Genomic DNA, 19,124 nt, shown 5'->3' with positions numbered 1-19,124 from the left:
GTGCGCTCCTGATTGTTGTGGATTCTCTTTTCTTTCTATTTTCCTAAGTGAAAGCGGGGCAGGGGTGGGGGGAGGAGGAGGGGGGAGGCAGGCAGGCAGAGGAAGGGGGCAAGTTCTCCCCCCCCCCCACCTGCTGTGAGGAGGGGTTCTGATGTTCCTCAGAAATGGTAAAACTGCAGAAGGCTTGTACTGTAGCTGCAGCGTTGAAGGCAGGGAAAGAGGAAAGACCGATTCTAACGAGGGAGCCTTTGATATAGCGGGAACGCCCATGTGAGTGAGGCGGGGGGGGGGAGTACTTAATGGGACGGTCGAAAGAGGAATGGTTTTCAATCTTTCAAAGAAAATAGTTTTGCATTTCAAGGGAGGTTCAAATCAGTTTCTCCCCGCCTCGCCCCTGAAGTTCCTTATTTGGAAGCAGAGTCACAGCAATCATAAGGTTATTGTGACACAAGGCGGTTTCTGTGCCTGTATCGCAGAAATGGATACCTGGATTAAGATTACGTATTAAATTCAAAATGCCAAGGAAAAAACAGGGTTCTGAGGCGGCAGGGAAGAGAGCCAGTGTGGTGTAGTGGTTAAGAGCAGTAGTCTCGTAATCTGGGGAACCGGGTTTGAGTCTCCGCTCCTCCACACGCAGCTGCTGGGTGACCTTGGGCCAGTCATACTTCTTTGAAGTCTCTCAGCCCCACTCACCTCACAGAGTGTTTGTTGTGGGGGAGGAAGGGAAAGGAGAATGTTAGCCGCTTTGAGACTCCTTAAAGGGAGTGAAAGGCGGGATATCAAATCCAAACTCCTCAAACTCCTCCTCATCTCCACCAGGAAATTCAAAGGCCGTGATTAGATCTCAAGACACGGTTTCCATTTCAAGCTCTCTTGAACCTCTCGGGGCCTTTGACCCATTTCTCTTCTTGTCAAGTAGGCTAGGACAATTGCCCCTTGGAAAGTTTCTGCGTCTCTTGCCGTGTGCAGGCCCGTCCTAAAACGCCTGTTGAGTTTTTGGGGGGAAGCCAGCCTTGTCTGCTGGTGACCCCTCCAGCCTGCCTCTGTGTCTTCCTCTCGCCAGGATATTTCCTGCCTGAACCGAGATCCCTCGAAAGTGGTGGTGGTGGACTGCAAGAAGGAGGCATTCCGCCTGCAGCCCTTCAACGGCATGGCTCTGAAGAAGTGGGACGGGAATTCGGACGACCGGACACTCTTTGACCTTGCCGCCTTCCTGAAGAGTAAGGAGACATTCGCCCAAAATAGAACCATGGAATTATGGGGTTGTAGAGTCCATCTAGCCCAACCCCCTGCAATGCCGGAATCTCGGCTGAAGCATCCATGATAGATGGCCGTCTATCTAACCTCTGCTTAGAAACCTCCAAGGAAGGAGAGGCCACAACCTCCTGGGGGAGACGGTTCCACCGTCAAACAGCTCTTGCTGCCGGAAAGTTTTTCCTGAAGTTTAGTTGGAAACTCCTTTCTTGTAATTGACTCCATTGGTTTGAGTCCTGCTCTTCAGAGCAGAAAACAAGCTTGTTCTCTCTTGCACGTGAGCTATCTAGTCCAGCCTTTTTCAACCTTGGGTTCCCAGATGTCGTTGGACTACAGCTCCCATCATCCATAGCCAGCTGGGGCAGCAGTCAGGAATGTTGGGAGGGGTTTTCCAGCAACACCTGGGAACCCAAGGTTGAGAAAAGCTGGGCTATAGGTCGTGGAGCGACCCCAAAGCATTTGTAGGATCCTCATCCCTGTCCAAGGGTATTCAGTGAGTGCCTGTTCCACATATCCATGGCAGTGTCAGGCTGCAGAACTTCAAGGCCAGACAATCTCCTGTTTCGAAACGCAGCAGATTTCTGACTCCCACCGCTGCAGAGAGGAGTTACATGGCGTGTAGGCACAGCTGGGTGGAATACAGGGAACCCAGGAGGAGACCCATCTTCTGCCTTCTTCATTGCCAAGACTAGGGCTGGGGAAAAGCTCCCTGCCTGAATCCCTGGAGCAGGGGTCAGCAAACTTTTTCAGCAGGGGGCCGGTCCACTGTCCCTCAGACCTTGTGGGGGGGCAGACTATATTGGGGGGGGGAATGAAGGAATTCCTATGCTCCACAAATAACCCAGAGATGCATTTTAAATAAAAGGGCACATTCTACTCATGTAAAAAGACACTGATTCCTGGACCGTCCACGGGCCGGATTCAGAAGGCAATTGGGCCAGATCCGGGCCCCGGGACTTAGTTTGCCTGCCCATGCCCTGGAGAGAGTAAACAGTCCTGAGCTAGATGGAGCAATGGTCTGACTCAGAGACATAAGGAAGCTGCCCTCCACTGTGTCACTAATACATGAAATGGGTACATGATCCAGGCTGATTCTCCTTTAATGCTTGTTGCCTCCTTCTTGCCTGGCAGCCATTGCCTTGAGTGGCGTAGAAGACGTCCGGACCGTGCTGGAAAACTACTCCTTGGAAGAGGATCCACTGGAGGCATTCAAGCGCCGGCAGTCACAGCTGGAACAGGTGAGGAGGAGTGCAGAGTCCGGGCTGGGGGCTTTGTCCTTGGGTGGGGGAGGCTGCTACTGCTTTGGTGAAGCCCTTAAACATGGTCAGGGTGCTGGGGTTGCAGGGTCACCATCCCAGTCGCTTCGTTGGGAAATCCTGGTTTCCCTGCTAATAAAGTATAAATATTTTAGCTTACTTAGAATATTCTAAGCTCACTATCATCTCGTATGGTGAGGCCAGCCCAGTGGGCAAAAATGCTGCTAGAGAAAGGCCCACACTCAATACAGATCTTAGGCCACGTTTGACTTTTGCAGATAGTGGGGTCCAGGAAGATTTTTTTGCGTTTCACCACCATGTCTTGTAGCCTTATTGGAGTTCACTGATTGGGTCTGCTTTGCTCCGGGACAGGAGGAAGGAAGTCAAAATGACACCGAGTTGGTTCAAAGAAAGAGTTTATTCTGCTCTCCGGATAGCAGAAGGCACTTGCATGATTAGTCCCCAGCAAGTCCAAAGAAATGACAGGTTTCATGCAGTTTGTATATCCTCCAGGCACCCTCTCACTCCTCCCCTAGGAGCCCCACCACGTCGGCGTACGTACACAGGTTGACATCACATATGTTCCTGCTCTGGTACTCTCAACCATAAAAGGATATTCCTTCCTGTACTTCTGACCATAAAAGGATATTCCTGTTCCTACTCCTGTCTTGGAGCAAGAGGTCACTACTTCCGAGAACATGCTCTGGCGTTAGTCCCAGACTTGGGTCTCTGCGTCATTTGTGGCCAGGACATAAGATATGTCTGTGTCTGTTCTACTGGTAAAGTCAAGGCCAGTCTTGCCGTCAAACTGATAAGGTAGAGAGCTGTGTTCTTGTTTTGCATTTGCTCAACGGCTAAAGTTTATGCATTTTAGCTAAGGAGAAATGGGGATTTTGGTGCAGTTTAAAAACTGCCTGCACAGTCAGTTTTGGGGTTTGGGAAACCCATTCCTTCAGTCTTGGTTGGTTCTCCTTTTTCTCAGGGGAAGGCAAGTGCCTCAGCGGATCTGCAGAATGCCTTCTCCACGCATTGGCCTAGTTCAATCTCACATTAAACCACAGTTTAAAGCAGACCATGGTTTACTGTGACTTGAGCAGCATGCTGGTGCATGCAGCAAAAAAAATGCAGCTCTTCCCCTCCACTGCTGTGCTCCTGCAAAAAAAACAAGCACCTGAGTCTGCCCTGCCACGCCGTTCGGTCCTGGGCTTGCGGTTTGTTTTTCTCCAAACCCACCCTGGGCAAGCAACCAAGGTTTGCTGATCATCTGCACAAAGGCAGTTTAAAAACAAGTCTCTGGCAGGTGAGCCAGGCTGCTGAGTTACTCTGCTAGCCTCCTTGACACGTCCACATGTACGGGAATGGGATCGGCAGGGCCTGGGGTGGCAGCCTTCCTGGATTCCTTGGTGGTGACCAGGCTCCCCTTTGTGTCGCCTGTCCTTTTGCAGGAAGAGCAGCAACGCCTCTCTGACCTCTCCCAGCACAAGAAGCAGCAGCTCTTCCTGGGCTCCCTGGCAAGCCGGCTGTGGCCTCGCTCCAAGCAGCAGTGACGCCGGCGCCTTCGAGGGACAGCCACGCTGCCCGCAGAAACGGACTCCTTGGCCGCTCTGGAGGCGACAGCCACACCTGAGGGTGCGGCGCAGACTTTGCCCCCCAAAGCCAGGGGCTGCAAGAGCTGGCACCCTCCGTCTCATCCTTCCCTTAATTTCCAGCAGCAATATCCCCACCAAGGCCTGGACCGCTGTGCGCATGGACTGGGATCTCTCTTTTTCCAGGGGAGGAACTCTTCTGGAGCAGCAGGATTTGTGGTGGCCTGTTGAGCAGCCTCTCCTGTGCGCAGCCAAGGGAGTGAGCCTCGCCGTCCCAGCCAGGAAAGGGGGGAGGATGGGGGGCGCGCGCAGTGTTCTCCTAGATCGCCTCCGGACCGGTCTCTCGCATCCTGCTATCATGTTCCCTTCAGGCTCCAGGCCCTGCTGCTACTCTTCTGGGGCAAACAGAAACGAATGTTGGGTGTACTCTGAAATAAATGGCCATCTTTCTAGCGAAGGCGCTGTCAGGCCCTGTTTCCCAGCCAGAATGTGTGAATGCATGCACTCGAGTCTTCATCCTCTCGTTTAGATGGAAACCTGCTTCCTAAGAGACAGCCTCTTTTCCCAGCGCGACTTCCCTGGCCCCACCTTCTCCCCACCTTGACATCTCAGTGCAGGAAAGTCAGCTCCAGTCTTCGTCCGGAGTCCAGGTCCGGATGTAAACAGGAAAGGGAGCCAGCTGGGGATATGCTGGGCTAGAGTGGGGTGGGGTGGAGTGCGGAGGGCTGTGACTTGTGGTTTCCCACCACCCCCTTCCCTGTAAATGTCAGTGAAAACCCTCTGGGGCAGGGATTTCTACTGGTGCTCGGGACTGTCCCTCTCAGCCCAAATATATAATACGCGATTTGCTGTGCAAGTAACGGGTTGTTGGACAGCTAAGCATCTTAGGAACACCAGCTTCAGTTGACCAAGTTGCCAGACTCAGGAGAAAAAGCTGGGCAATAGGAGTCGGGTGGGAAATTGATGTGTTGGAAGTGGAGAGGAATTTGTAGATTGGGGTGGGTGGGTGTGGACTCTCTCTGTAGCTGAGGAACGTGGCCAAAAGCAGCTTTGCGCAGAGCAGACACCCAGGTAGCAAGAGAGCAAAACTCTGCCTCCTTCCTGCGCAAGCGCAACACTTGCGCAAAGATGTGCCGCAGCGGCTCTGGGTTGCTGCAGCGGGGGCAGGTGCGATACCGGCAAGTGTGAGTCCCTAGTTCCAGCTTCTCTGACTGTGAACTGGCCAGAACGGCTGCCAAGTGCCGTGTGAGCAAATCAGTTTCAAGTCAAAGCACAGAACATGCCTCCGACGCCCAGCATCTGCGCCCAGCTCACCTGGCACAGAGCGAGGCCTGGTCCCTCTGGGATTAACAGCAGTCCTGGTGAGTCCCTGGCACCAATTCCCTTCCTGGTCTTTTTTTCCAGGGCAGCTGAAAATGCTGTGTGTGTGTGTGTGTGTGTGTGTGTTTTTCCGCCTTCCTTACCTTATTCTTCTTAGAAAGAATGTGGGGGGGGGGCGGGGGCGGGGAAAGACACTTCCTGGCAGGAACTGAATCCAGATCTTTCCCACACTCTCCCCCCCCTTTCTCCTCTCCTTCCCCCAAAGAAAATCCCTTTCCAGGCTGTCTAAGGTGGGGAACATGAGAGGAATAAACAGCTGGAGGTGGGGGGGGAGAGGCACAGAAGTGTTTAGAACATAAACAGGACGTGACTCTGGAAGGAGGTCCTGGCTGATTTTTAAATGCAAGGTTACTTTGCACTGATATCCCCCCCCCCCCTTGCAGCCAAAGAGCAGGAAGGAGAGGGGGTGGCTTCTCTGTGCGCCGTGTGTGTTGGGGGCGGAGTAATTTTAGACTTGGACGCAGGTCTGCCATGCGCAGGTTTGTCTGTTTTTCAAAAGCATACAATGCCAAATTGAAAAAAACAAACCACTGGAAGGTCAGAAATTAACCTAAGCAGGCACATCCAGCTGCACCCGAAAGAGGACTCATCCTGCCCTACCAAAATGAAAGATGGAAGGCCAATTAAGAGCCAAATCCCTTGGGAAAGAGGAGTGCCTTTGCCTGAGGACTATAGTTAGGCAATGGTGGTGCCAGGCAAGGTTTCCCAGGGAGAACATTGCCACGGTTGGGGAGCCACCACTGAAAAGGCTCTTTCTCTCTGGACTTCTTCCTGCATCCTGCATTGGCTGTTAGCGCTTTGGGTAGCATAAATAGTGTGGCATTCGTTGTATGGATCAGTTCTAAGCTAAGCAGCTGACCCCATCGTCGTCATCACCATCATGTGATGGGAGAGTTCTGTTTATTATCTATATATTCCATTTATATCCCAAGGAAAAGGTGGAATATATCTAATGGTTATCAGTAAGATAACAAGGGAAATAAGGTTTGTTGATGGCCACACAGTCCACGCTTTCTTGACTGCCTTAACTCAAGGTGTAGCATAGGCAGTTCTCTTCCCATTTTATCCACACAACAGTCCTGTGAGGTAGGTTCAGGCTCAAGGACTCTGGCTGGCACAAGGTCACCCAGGGAGCATGACTCAGCAGGGATTTGAACCCTGGTCTCTCCTGGGTTTTATTCTGGCACACTAACCACTACACCAGAGGGACACAGAGACTAGGACTTGCCGATCAGAAGGTCAGCAGTTCGAATCCCCACGACGGGGTGAGCTCCCATTGCTCGGTCCCTGCTCCTGCCAACCTAGCAGTTCAAAAGCACGTCAACGTGCAAGTAGATAAATAGGTACCACTCTGGCGGGAAGGTAAACGGCGTTTCCATGCACTGCTCTGGTTCGCCAGAAGTGGCTTAGTCATGCTGGCCACATGACCCAGAAGCTGTATGCCGGCTCCCTCGGCCAGTAAAGCGAGATGAGCGCTGCAACCCCAGAGTCATCCGCAACTGGACCTAACGGTCAGGGGTCCCTTTACCTTTAACCACTACACCATGCTGAGGGTTGAGGCCCAGAGCTGGTTCTGCTGAGGGTGGCTTGGCTAAGGCAGCACAGCTGCTGTGTTAAAAACTATGGACAATCCAGCCTTCAACACACATTACAGCTGTTCTGCACAGCAGTCTGCTGGGGCTGATAGTCCAAAACAGCTGGAAGACCCCAGAAAGGCTGCATTAAGTGACCCCTAAAAGCTGCAGGTTGCTGAGCTGACGTTTTTGCACCTAATTCAAACCTCACGCTCTGCCTCCAAGTTTGGGAGGCATGACGCTGCTAATCTGGGATGCAATTGTCCTTTATTTCCCCCCTCTCTCTCTCTCTCACACACACACACACAAGGTTGCAGTTCGACTTGCAGGGCCTGCGTCCTTCCCCACCACCACCTCCGATAAATAAATAAATCCCAGTGTTGCCAAGGTCTTGTCTCATTGCTTCCTGTTTGGCGTGTATAATGAATCCGTTTCCTGCACCTTTTGACATTACCTCACCCCCGGGCTGCTGTTCTGCATCCCGCTCCCCCCCCCCCCAGCCTCCCATTGCTCACCCAGGCTGGTTCAGTAGAACAGAAGCTGCAAGAGAGATGATTCAGCGTGTGGTTGAAGAAAACCTGGAGGGTAATATAATAATAATGTAGGGCTCTGATCATCTCATATCTCTGCTGCTTTTGAGAGTCATTTCTAATAGTTCCTTTAAATCTTCCTGTGGTTCTCCTTCTTTCACTGCCTCAGGGGTTATTTCCACAAGGGAAGCGAAGCCTTTCCTAGCACGTTCCTGCTCTTTGAAAGTGACCGTTATGCGTTCTTTGTTCTGCTGCATCGAAGCCTGTGGCAAATCAGCAAGAAAGAAAACCCCAGCTCAAGTTGCTTTTTTGAGTCTTGAGTAATAATAATAATAATTTATTATTTATACCCCGCCCATCTGGCTGGGTTTCCCCAGCCACTCTGGGCAGCTTCCAACAAAGCACTAAATAACCTATTAAACATTAAAAGCTTCCCTAAACAGGGCTGCCTTCAGATGTCTTCTAAAAGTCAGGTAGTTATATATTTCCTTGACATCTGGTGGGAGGGCGTTCCACAGGGTGGGAGCCACTACCAAGAAGGCCCTCTGCCTGGTTCCCTGTAACTTGGTTTCTCACAGCGAGGGAACCGCCAGAAGGACCTCAGTGTCCGGGCAGAACGATGGAGGTGGAGACGCTCCTTCAGATATACTGGGCTGAGGCCGTTTAGGGCTTTAAAGGTCAGCACCAACACTTTGAATTGTGCTCGGAAACGTCCTGGGAGCCAATGCAGATCTCTCGGGACCGGTGTTATATGGTCTCAGCAGCCGCTCCCAGTCGCCAGTCTAGCTGCCGCATTCTGGATTAGTTGCGGTTTCCGGGTCACCTTCAAAGGTAGCCCCACGTAGAGCGCATGGCAGTAGTCCAAGCGGGAGATAACCAGAGCATGCACCACTCTGGCGAGACAGTCTGTGGGCAGGGAGGGTCTCATCCTGCGTACCAGATGGAGCTGGTAAACAGCTGCCCTGGACACAGAATGGACCTGTGCCTCCATGGACAGCTGTGAGTCCAAAATGACTCCCAGGCTGTGCCCCTGGTCCTTCAGGGGCACAGTTACCCCATTCAAGACAAGGGAGTCCTCCACACCTGCCCACCCTCTGTCCCCCAAAACAGTACTTCTGTCTTGTCAGGATTCAACCTCAATCTGTTAGCCGCCATCCATCCTCCAACCGCCTCCAGACACTCACACAGGACCTTCACCGCCTTCACTGGTAATCTGGCTGTGCAATTTGCTGCTGAAAGGTTGCATGTTTTGGAAACGAGCGCTGAGAGATTCCTCAATGCTGACTTGTGTGGGAAGACCTCAGTCTGTCCATAGCTCAGTGCTTTGCCTGCAGAGTGTTCCCCGCCCTGACGGTGACCTTCCCAGTTAAAAAAGGACCTTGAAAGGACATAAGAAGAGGCTGCTGGATCCGGCCAATTGCCCATCTAATTCAGCGTGCTGTTCGCACAGCGGCCAGCCTTTGGGAAACCTGCAAACGGGACCCACGTAGAAGAGCTTGCTTGTCCCATGGCTTCCAGCAACTGGTATTCATAAGCATTTCTGCCTCCAACCACAGACAAGAGTATCAGCCCTGGGGCTTGTAGCCATCAATAGCCTTGCACCCAAACTTCTCCCATGCTCTCTTAAAGCTGCCCTGGTTGGTGGCCTCCTGTGGCAGGGAGTTCCAAAGTTCATGAACTTGGATCTGTGCGCTGCTCTTCTCTGGCAAACTGCTCAAAGCAGCTCACAACCACAAAAGACGTTTCCACTATATCTTTCGCTAAGAAATACAAGACATTGAAATACCGTGGTCATATAAAATGATAGGCTTTTGTGTCAACTAATATGCAATAAAATTAAATAGTCCACTCACAAGTAAATCCTTAACAGTGAAAGAACAGTAGTATAATCCTGGAAGTGGCAAAGATCTCCAAACCTAAATGTCGACCTCAGCAATAGCCCCTAATCAACACTCCTACCAGGCACACGAAGAGCAATGAATTTCAGAGTTTCCTGGGAATAGTGATTGACTGACAAACCATTCTGAGAACTGCAGCTGTGTGAGGCTCAGGACCGCAATACCTCAAAGGCTGCCTCTTCCCATATGAACCTACCCGGACCCTCAGATCATCTTTTGAGGCCCTCCTCAGAGGTCCGGAGGGTGGCAACACGAGAACGGGGCCTTCTCTGCAGTGGCTCCCCGTCTGTGGAATGCTCTCTCCAGGGGAGTTTGCCTGGCACCTTCACTAAACATCTTTAGGCGCCAGGAAAATACAGTGGTGCCTCGCAAGATGAAAATAATTCGTTCCACGAGTCTTTTCGTCTTGCGATGTTTTTCGTCTTGCGAAGCACGGTCCGTCGCAACTGCGCCTCTTCAAGCGGATTTAAGGAAAAAGCGCAAGACGTTTTCGTCTTGCGAAGCAAGCCCATAGGGAAATTGGTCTAGCGAAGCAACGCAAAAACGGAAAACCCTTTCGTCTAGCGAGTTTTTCGTCTTGCGAGGCATTCGTCTTGCGGGGCACCACTGTACATTCCTCTTCAACTAGGCCTTTGCCTGACCTGACATCCTATACGCTTTTTAAAATGCTGGATCTTTTCGGGGAGGGGGGGGTCTGGTTTTTGTTTTGCTTTTATGTCAGTGATTTTTAATGTGAAGCGCCCTGAAACCTTCAGGTATAGGGTGGTATAGTAAGTAAGTAAGTAAGGTAAATGATAGGGGATCTCCTACTCATTCTCAGAACTCTACAAATTACAGCTCTCAGGATTCTTTGGGGGGAAGCCATGACTGTTCCAATGACTGGTATGATACTAATTTAAATGTATAGTGCACATGGATCCTTCGTTGAGCCTTCATTCCAATTTGTTGGCAGGGTGTTTATCGTTTTCCCCATTAATCATTGTTTCATCCCAAGCTTCTTGGTGTGTATCCCTGTCACTTTCCTAGCTGCAAAAAGTCTTGCCTTTTCTTTTCAGTGGATTTGTTGCACTAGAACAACAGAACCCTTTGTTGTTGTTTAGTCATTTAGTCTTCATGACCCCCTGGACCAGAGCACGCCAGGCACTCCTGTCTTCCACTGCCTCCCGCAGTTTGGTCAGACCCATGTTGGTAGCTTCGAGAACATTGTCCACCCATCTCATCCTCCGTCGTCCCCTTCTCCTTGGGCCCTCCATCTTTCCCAGCATCAGGGTCTTTTCCAGGGAGTCTTCTCTTCTCCTGAGGTGGTCAAAGTCTTGGAGCCTCAGCTTCAGGATCTGTCCTTCCAGTGAGCACTCAGGGCTGACTTCCTTCAGAATGGAGAGGTTTGATCTTCTTGCAGTCCATGGGACTCTCAAGAGTCTCCTCCAGCACCAGAATTCAAAAGCATCCATTCTTCAGCGATCAGCCTTCTTGATGGTCCAGCTCTCACTTCCATACATCACTACTGGGAAAACCAGAGCTTTAACTATACGGACCTTTGTCGGCAAGGTGATGTCTCTGCTTTTTAAGAACCCTTTGATCCCCTTTAATTGTGCAAGCCTGCATTTCTGGCATGTGCTTGATTCCTGAGAAACAGTGATACTACTCTGAAGGCACCCTGGACCCCCAACAGCAGCGAAGACTAGGGGGCGATATCCATTTCAGCTATAACATTCAGGGAGGAGACCTGAACTCTATGGGAATCGCTTTTTCATTTGTGCAGAATGCGTACTTTTTCTTTTCTTTTTTCTTTCCTAATGTATCCCACTCACCGTCTCCCCTCCATCAAAAAAAAAAAAAAAAAAAAAAGGAAAATCCCGGCCCAAGTTGCTGGCAGCAGACAGGTTGGAGACACAGCCCCCTGTGCCACTTCCTTCCATTCATGTTTACAGCAAGGCTCTGTGCTTGTTTGGCCTCCCACGCCCTGGATGCAAGCTTGCTGCCTCATATACGAATTTAAAAGTCTTTGCGTGCACCAGGGGCGCTTCCACGCAGCAGATCATTGTGGCCTCAGCAAGGTTTTTGCAGCATCGACATGGTGTCATTCCCTGTCCCCCAGTATTTGTCGCCTGAGGCATCCACTGCTTTGCCTGAGAGGAAGGCTGGCTGTGCGGGCATCAAAACAGACAGAAGTACTGTTTTGGGGGGACAGGAGGCGGGCGGGTATGGGGGACTCCCTGGTCCTGAATGGGGTAACTGTCCCCCTGAAGGACCAGGTGCGCAGCCTTTGGACTCACAGCTGTCCATGGAGGCGCAGGTCAATTCTGTGTCCAGGGCAGCTGTTTATCAGCTCCATCTGGTATGCAGGATGAGACCTTCCCTGCCCTCGGACTGTCTTACCAGAGTGGTGCACGCTCTGGTTATCTCCCACTTGGACTACTGCCATGCGCTCTACGTGGGGCTACTTTTGAAGGTGACCCAGAAACTACAACTAATCCAGAATGCGGCAGCTAGACTGGTGACTGGGAGCGGCCACCAAGACCACATAACACTGATCCTGAAAGACCTACATTGGCTCCCAGTACGTTTCCGAGCACAATTCAAAGTGTTGGTGCTGACCTTTAAAGCCCTAAACGGCCTCAAAGGCCCAGTAGACCTGAAGGAGCGTCTCCACCCCCATTGTTCTGCCCGGACACTGAGGTCCAGCTCTGAGGGCCTTCTGGCGGTTCCCTACCTGTGAGAAGCCAAGTTACAGGGAACCAGACAGAGGGTCTTCTCGGTGGTGGCGCCCGCCCTGTGGAACGCCCTCCCAGCAGATGTCAAAGGGAAAAATAACTACCAGACCTTTAGAAGACATATGAAGGCAGCCCTGTTTAGGGAAGCTTTTAATGCTTAATAGGTTATTGTATTTTAGTGTTTTGTTGGAAGCTGCCCAGAGTGGCTGGGGAAACCCAGCCAGATGGGCAGGGTATAAATAATAAATTATGATGATGATGATGATGATGATGATGATGATGATGATTACTCAAGACTCAAAAAAGCAACTTGAGCTGGGGTTTTCTTTCTTGCTGATTTGCCACAGGCTTCGATGCAGCAGCACAAAGAACGCATAACGGTCACTTTCAAAGAGCAGGAACGTGCTAGGAAAGGCTTCGCTTCCCTTGTGGAAATAACTCCCGAGGCAGTGAAAGGAGAACCACAGGAAGATTTAAAGGAACTATTAGAAATGACTATCAAAAGCAGCAGAGATATGAGATGATCAAAGCCCCCCTGAAAACGAAGCATGGGAAGCCCCAACAAAAAAACTATAATTCGGCAGAATATTTGGATTATTTGATATCTATATGTATAATTTGGAATATATAATGTGATTGGATTGGATTGTTAAAATGGAAAACTTATTAAAAATGAATTATTATTATTTTTAAAAGGAAAAGCTTCTCTGCCATGGCAGCGGAGGTGTCTTCGCAAAAGACTTTGTGCCTTGTTCTTAATTTTAAGGAGGAGGAGGAGGAGGAGGAGGAGGAGGAGGAGGAGGAGGAGGAGGAGGAGGAGGAAGAAGAAGAAGAAGAGGACCCCACCTGGAAACCACAACACTCCCTGGCCACCAGAGTCCCTTCTTTCAAAAGCTATGCAGGCTGAGAAAGGTCTTCTGCACATGCTCAGATGCTGCGTGCCCACCCCCTTGAATGTTTTCACAGTTGTGTCTCTCTTCTCCGCACCTCCTTTGTGCCTGCTATTTACAGGGAAAACACCAGCGGGGGGGAAAGGAGGGCTGTAAATTATTGGGGAACACCCAGTGCTGACAGCAGGATTGTTATTTTTCTCCAAAAAGTTGGTGCTACAAAAATAAATCAACTCTGCCGCCGTGCTATCAGAGTATACTTCTCTAGCCTGGGGGAGAAAGAGGGGGGGTGTCTCCAGAAAAATGCTGGCAAGCCCCAATTTTGTTCATAAACTAAAATCCCACCCTTATTTTCCCAGGCATCAATTACAGAGCGAGTAAATCGCACACAAGAACGTAGGAACATACGAAACTGCTTTTATACCAAGTCAGAACATTGGTGCATCTGGTTCAGTATCACCTGCACAGACTGGCAGCTGCTCTCCAGGATTTCAGACCGGAGTCTCCCCCAGTCCCGCCAGGAGATGAAGTTTGGGAAAGCGTTGAAGCTAGGGAACCGTTCGAAGGATCAAGAGAGAAGTAGAAAGAGAATGTTATGAAAATGGTCTATCGTTGGAATCTTACGCCCACCAAACTGGCAAAAATGTATAGGACAAGTAGTAAAACTTGTTGGAAATGTAAGGAAAAGGATGGCAATTTTTATCATATGTGGTGGTCATGTAACAAAATAAAAGAATTTTGGGAATCGATCTATAACGAGTTAAAAAAGACGTTTAAATACACTTTTCCAAAAAAGCCAGAAGAATTTCTGCTAGGTTTGGTGAGGGAAGATATTAAGAAGTCAGATCAAAGATTATATCTGTATGCAACAACAGCAGCCAGAGTTTTGATAGCCCAGAAGTGGAAGTTACAGGAGATTCCGACTGTAAAGGAATGGCAGATAAAGTTGGTTGAATACGCTGAAATGGCAAAATTGACACACAGAATTCGCAATCAGGAGGAGACGAAGTACCAAAAAGAATGGAGTAAATTTATGGTATATATAAGTGAGAACTGTAGAAATATGAAAACGTTGGCAGGATTGAATTAAATCTTATGTCACGGTGTAATGTTTAATCAATGAAACTGTGAATTATAGATGGGAATAAGAAAACTTGCGGAAGGGAAGGACGGAAGTCAACAGCTCTATGGAGCATAAAATGGGATATATGTAATAAGATGTGATGTCTTTGTTGGTTGGTGGTGATGGTGGTGGTGGTGTTCTTAAATTTTAGTAAAAATCATTTATAAAAGAAAAAAAGAAAAAAAGAGAGAAGTAGAAAGAGCTGGCTACCTGAAAAGGTCGTAGCTCCTTAGACAAACCTGCCCAGCTAACAAGATCCATGGGTGAGTCCTTTCTCTCAGTCCCATCAACATCAGAGACGAGAGGAAAAACCTTTTCTGTGGCTGCTCCCAGATTGTGGGATTGCTGTTTGGGCAAACTGCAATTAATTGCTGGTTCCAAATGTATTTTAATTATTGCCTTTATCAACTTTGCTTTTTATTACTTTGTGTTTTATAATGGGGTTTTTTAAATGTTGTAAGCCACTGTGAATACCAGCTTGGGAGAAAGGCAGAATATAAATGCTACTACTGACACGGGTGGTGCTGTGGCCTAAACCACTGAGCCACTTGGGCTTGCCAGTCGGAAGGTCGGTGGTTCGAATCCCTGCAACGGGGTGAGCTCCCGTTGCTCAGTCCCTGCTCCTGCCCACCTAGCACGTCAAAGTGCAAGTAGATAAATAGGTACCACTCTGGCGGGAAGGTAAACAGCGTTTCTGTGCGCTGCTCTGGTTCGCCAGAAGCGGCTTAGTCATGCTGGCCACATGACCCAGAAAAACTGTCTGCGGACAAACATCGGCTCCCTTGGCCTGTAAAGCAAGATGAGCGCTGCAACCCCAGAGTCGTCTGCCGCTGGACTTAATGGTCAGGGGTCCTTTACCTTTACTTTTTTTACTGCTAATAATAATTATTTTATTTATTTTGTACAATGTATATACCGCTTGATTGTTGTTGTTTTTTAAAAAAAACAACCTCAACACAGTTAACAGAAAGGATTAAACAATAGAATTGTCAGTAAGAAAAATACAGCAATAATTAAAAACTTTCAAAAAGTTAAAAGTGCTTTAAAACTCGTGCCAGCTTTCTACATATCTGGGTAGGCCGATCTGAACAAAAATGTTTTTCGCAGGTGCCGTAAAGAATACAGTGAAGGTGCCGGCCTGGTGTCACTAGGCAAGGAGTTCCAAAGTGTAGGCGCAGCTAAAAGGTTGATTTATTACAAATGCAGGGCAGGTCTTAAGTGGCTCCGGTTGCCAGTTCTGCAGATCGAAGCGACTGAGTGGGCATCTATGGCCAGATCGGGGCAGTAATCTTCAAAGCAGGTTTCCCCAACCTGCAGCCCTCCAGAGGTTTTGGCATGCCTGTGGGTCTCGCCCTCATCAGAACCGTACAGCTGTGCTGGGTGGGGATGACAGGAGTTGTCATCCTAAATATCTGAAGGGCGCCAAGTTGACAAAGGCGCCTTTCAACCAACCTGGCAGAGACTGTGTTATGTACTGAGTTGAATAGGATCCAGAATGCAGCAGTCTGATTGGTCCTAGAACATTAGGATCCAGAATGCAGCAGTCTGATTGGTCCTAGAACAATAGGATCCAGAATGCAGCAGTCTGATTGGTCCTAGAACAATAGAATCCAGAATGCAGCAGTCTGATTGGTCCACAGGAGCCACCCAATCCAGCTCCAGGTGGAAGGGAATCTGCAACCTGACTGGCCTACAGGTGAATCCCAGAATTAGCCAATCACGGGGGGCCCATTGTGTTAATAATGTATATAAAGCAGACCTTCTGGGGGAACTCCTGTTCCTCCTCACCACTATGAGCTGAATAGAGAGCATGAAATCCACTCTCGACTCCGAGTCTATTTCAGACTGAGTTCAAGGTCTCCTGCTGCCTCACCAGGCACCACTGCGAAAGGGGTCTTCTCAATTGCTGTGTGGCTGGGAGGTCCCTTTGCAACGATGCCTGCTTAAGATATTAACGCTGTAACGGCTGCCGGCCATTAATTTGCCAGAGCTGCTCCCTGGCATCAGTTTGGGGGATTCTCTTAAAAATTACAGCTTTCTCTTCCCCTCCCCACTCAACCCCCCCCCAATAACCTCCCTTTCAGGAATTAATTACCCCTCTTTTGCCTTGGCAGTGGCTGTGCCAATATTTTGACATCCCCGGACTGTTCTTAATGCAGCAATGATGTTTGTTTACAGCTCAGCCCGGCAAAGGAAGCGAGACGATGCCTTTTTTTTTAATGGGTCAGTTGAAAGGAGTTTTGGCTGCCGTCCCAAGAAGCCTGCCCTTTTCTTTATTGATAGGAGGGAGAAAATGTGGCTTAGGGTATACTGTACATGTGCTCTTTGGGTACACCCATCCATCTGAAAAGCCTTGATGGACCAGACTTGATGCCCATCCTAGTTCAGAGGCGAGGAGGGCCCCTAGCCAGTTGTACGGTCGCCCAGGGTCATGGTGGGTCAAAGACCCATCACTGTTTCTGCCTCCAACATCCAAGGGCCAGTCTATCAGCATGAAAGGGGAGCTTTTTAGCCACTAAGAGGACGTCTTCTCGTCCTTTGGAGCCAGACAGAGTGAAAGAGGTGAGGGTCGGCTCCTTGGTTTACTCTGGAGAAGGCATAATAATAATAATAATAATAATAATAATAATAATAATAATAATAATAATTTTATTATTTATACCCCACCCATCTGGCTGGGCTTCCCCACCCACTCTGGGCAGCGTCCAACACAATATTAAAATACAGTAATGCCTCAAATATTAAAAGCTTCCCTAAACAGGGCTGCCTTCAGATGTCGTCTAAAAGTCTGGTAGTTGTTGTTCTCTTTGACATCTGGTGGGAGGGCGTTCCACAGGGCAGGCGCCACCACCGAGAAGGGCCTCTGTCTGGTTTCCTGTAACTTGGCTTCTTGCAGTGAGGGAACTGCCAGAAGGCCCTTGGAGCTGGACCTCAGTGTCCGGGCCGAATGACGGGGGTGGAGAAGCTCCTTCAGGTATACTGGACCGAGGTCTGCCTGAAACCCTGGGAAGCCGCTGCCTGCCAGTGCTGACAACACTGAGCTCAATGGACCAATGGTCTGACATGGTATAAGACAGCTTTCTTATGATCCTAACCCGTAGCTCTCCATAAGTCAATGGGTTCCAACTCCCATCATTGCTGATTATTGACTGTGCTGGCTGGGGCTGATGGGAGCTTCTGAATATAGGAACTCCAGAAATTCGACTGGCTCCTTTGGTAATGAGTTGCAATTCAGCTGGAAAGAGAAGTTGCTGAATTGCAACTCATTACCAAACTTAAAACCATGGAGAGACCTGGTCTGAACAAAGACATTGGATTCTTATCTCATTATACATGACTAAGCCATTTTTTACCTTCTCACCCCTTGCCTTTTCCTGTAAGACCTATTGCAGTCGTTAAGAGTCGTCAACAGGCTCATCTCAGCTATCTGCCAATCTCCCATTCCCACCACCCTTCTGAGTAATACCCCTCCCCACCTTCTCAATATATAGAAGGATCTGGCAACTTCTGTTTCAGTGTATCTGAAGAAGTGTGCATGCACACGAAAGCTCATACCAAGAACTAACTTAGTTGGTCTTTAAGGTGCTACTGGAAGGAATTTTTTATTTTGACTATGGCAGACCAACACGGCTACCTATCTGTAACTGGTAGAACAGATCCTGAAGCTGAGGCTCCAAGACTTTGGCCACCTCATGAGAAGAGAAGACTCCCTGGAAAAGACCCTGATGTTGGGAAAGATGGAGGGCCCAAGGAGAAGGGGGCGACAGAGGACGAGATGGTGGGACAGTGTTCTCGAAGCTACCAGCATGAGTTTGACCAAACTGTGGGAGGCAGTGGAAGACAGGAGTGCCTGGCGTGCTCTGGTCCAGGGGGTCACGAAGAGGCGGACACGACTAAACAACAAGATATAGATAGACAGAATTCTATCAATGCTATTTTTTAAAATGTGCACTGCCTCTGAACGTGCAATCATCATTTAGCTGCCATTGGTTTCATAGCTGTCTAAAGTAGTTCTCTTCAGCATATCTGACGGCAGTGTGCTGCGTTGAGAATTTTATTCTCTCTGACCTGTTTAATTGTGCAGCTCTAAGATTTTAGTGCCACACTCTGATCTAAAGCGCTTTAATGCCCCTCCCAACTTTTTTCCTTCTTACCAAAACATCTCCCAAACTCTTTAGCCTTTTTATATAGGGAAAATTGTTGCTGGTCTTATTCTTTGATTGTTACGGCCATCCCTTTTTATCCATTTTAGTATCCCTGGTGCAGCTTTATTCTACTGAGCGCCTTACGCCGGAAAGTCTCAAAATGACCTCCTCTTGCAGAGCTAGATAAGATGACAGGAAGGATTCGAAACCTGCGGGACCAGAGATTCACAGAAGATTGGGACAAATATACGAATTATTTGAAGAGCAGTTGTAATCAACCAATTACCCTAGTAGGACTACAAGAAGTTTTGTAAGGAGGAATATATGAAATATTGCAAAGAAGATAAAGATGAAAGCTATTAATTATGAAACTTAAATGTAATAGTGAAAGTAAGAAATGTAAACTAAGTGGAAAAGAGAGGAAATTTTCAGATGTGATTGACGGAAGTCTAAAAAAACTGTATAAGGTATAAAAGTATGTTTCACAATTGTTGAAAATGATATGTTACAAAAACAAATATATATATAAAAAAACCAAAAACCAAAATGACATACTCTTTGGGCATTTTGTTTTATTGTGTAGATATTTGAGGATGGCTATTGTGTCACCTCTCAGTGTTCTCTTCTCCAGCTAAACATACCCAACCCCTCAACCATTTGTCAATTTTACCTCTCCTGGATCCTGAGTTGGCTTTTACTCAACTTGGGAAATGTTCTTCTGTTTGTCCCTGTGTCAGTAGAACATTTCCCAAGTTGAGTAAAAGCAAACTCATC

The 19,124-nt window shown here is 48.8% G+C and overlaps 1 protein-coding gene across 2 annotated transcripts in view; it reads left to right on the top strand.

Moving 5' to 3' along the window:
• TIMM50 (translocase of inner mitochondrial membrane 50) overlaps positions 1 to 4,553 on the top strand; it is a 36,948-nt gene extending 32,395 nt beyond the window's left edge. For both annotated transcript variants that reach the window (XM_081200524.1, XM_081200523.1), the window contains exons 9-11: positions 1,064 to 1,220; positions 2,386 to 2,492; positions 3,956 to 4,553. In XM_081200524.1, coding sequence (XP_081056650.1) covers positions 1,064 to 1,220; positions 2,386 to 2,492; positions 3,956 to 4,057 — 366 coding nt within the window. In that variant the 3' untranslated portion in view covers positions 4,058 to 4,553. The remainder of the gene's footprint in view (positions 1 to 1,063; positions 1,221 to 2,385; positions 2,493 to 3,955) is intronic.
• The last annotated feature ends 14,571 nt before the right edge of the window (positions 4,554 to 19,124 follow it).

Source organism: Podarcis bocagei (assembly GCF_964188305.1).
Source record: "Podarcis bocagei genome assembly, chromosome: 7".
In the NCBI taxonomy this organism is placed as follows: domain Eukaryota; kingdom Metazoa; phylum Chordata; class Lepidosauria; order Squamata; family Lacertidae; genus Podarcis; species Podarcis bocagei.
This window is presented reverse-complemented; position numbering and strand designations above follow the sequence as displayed.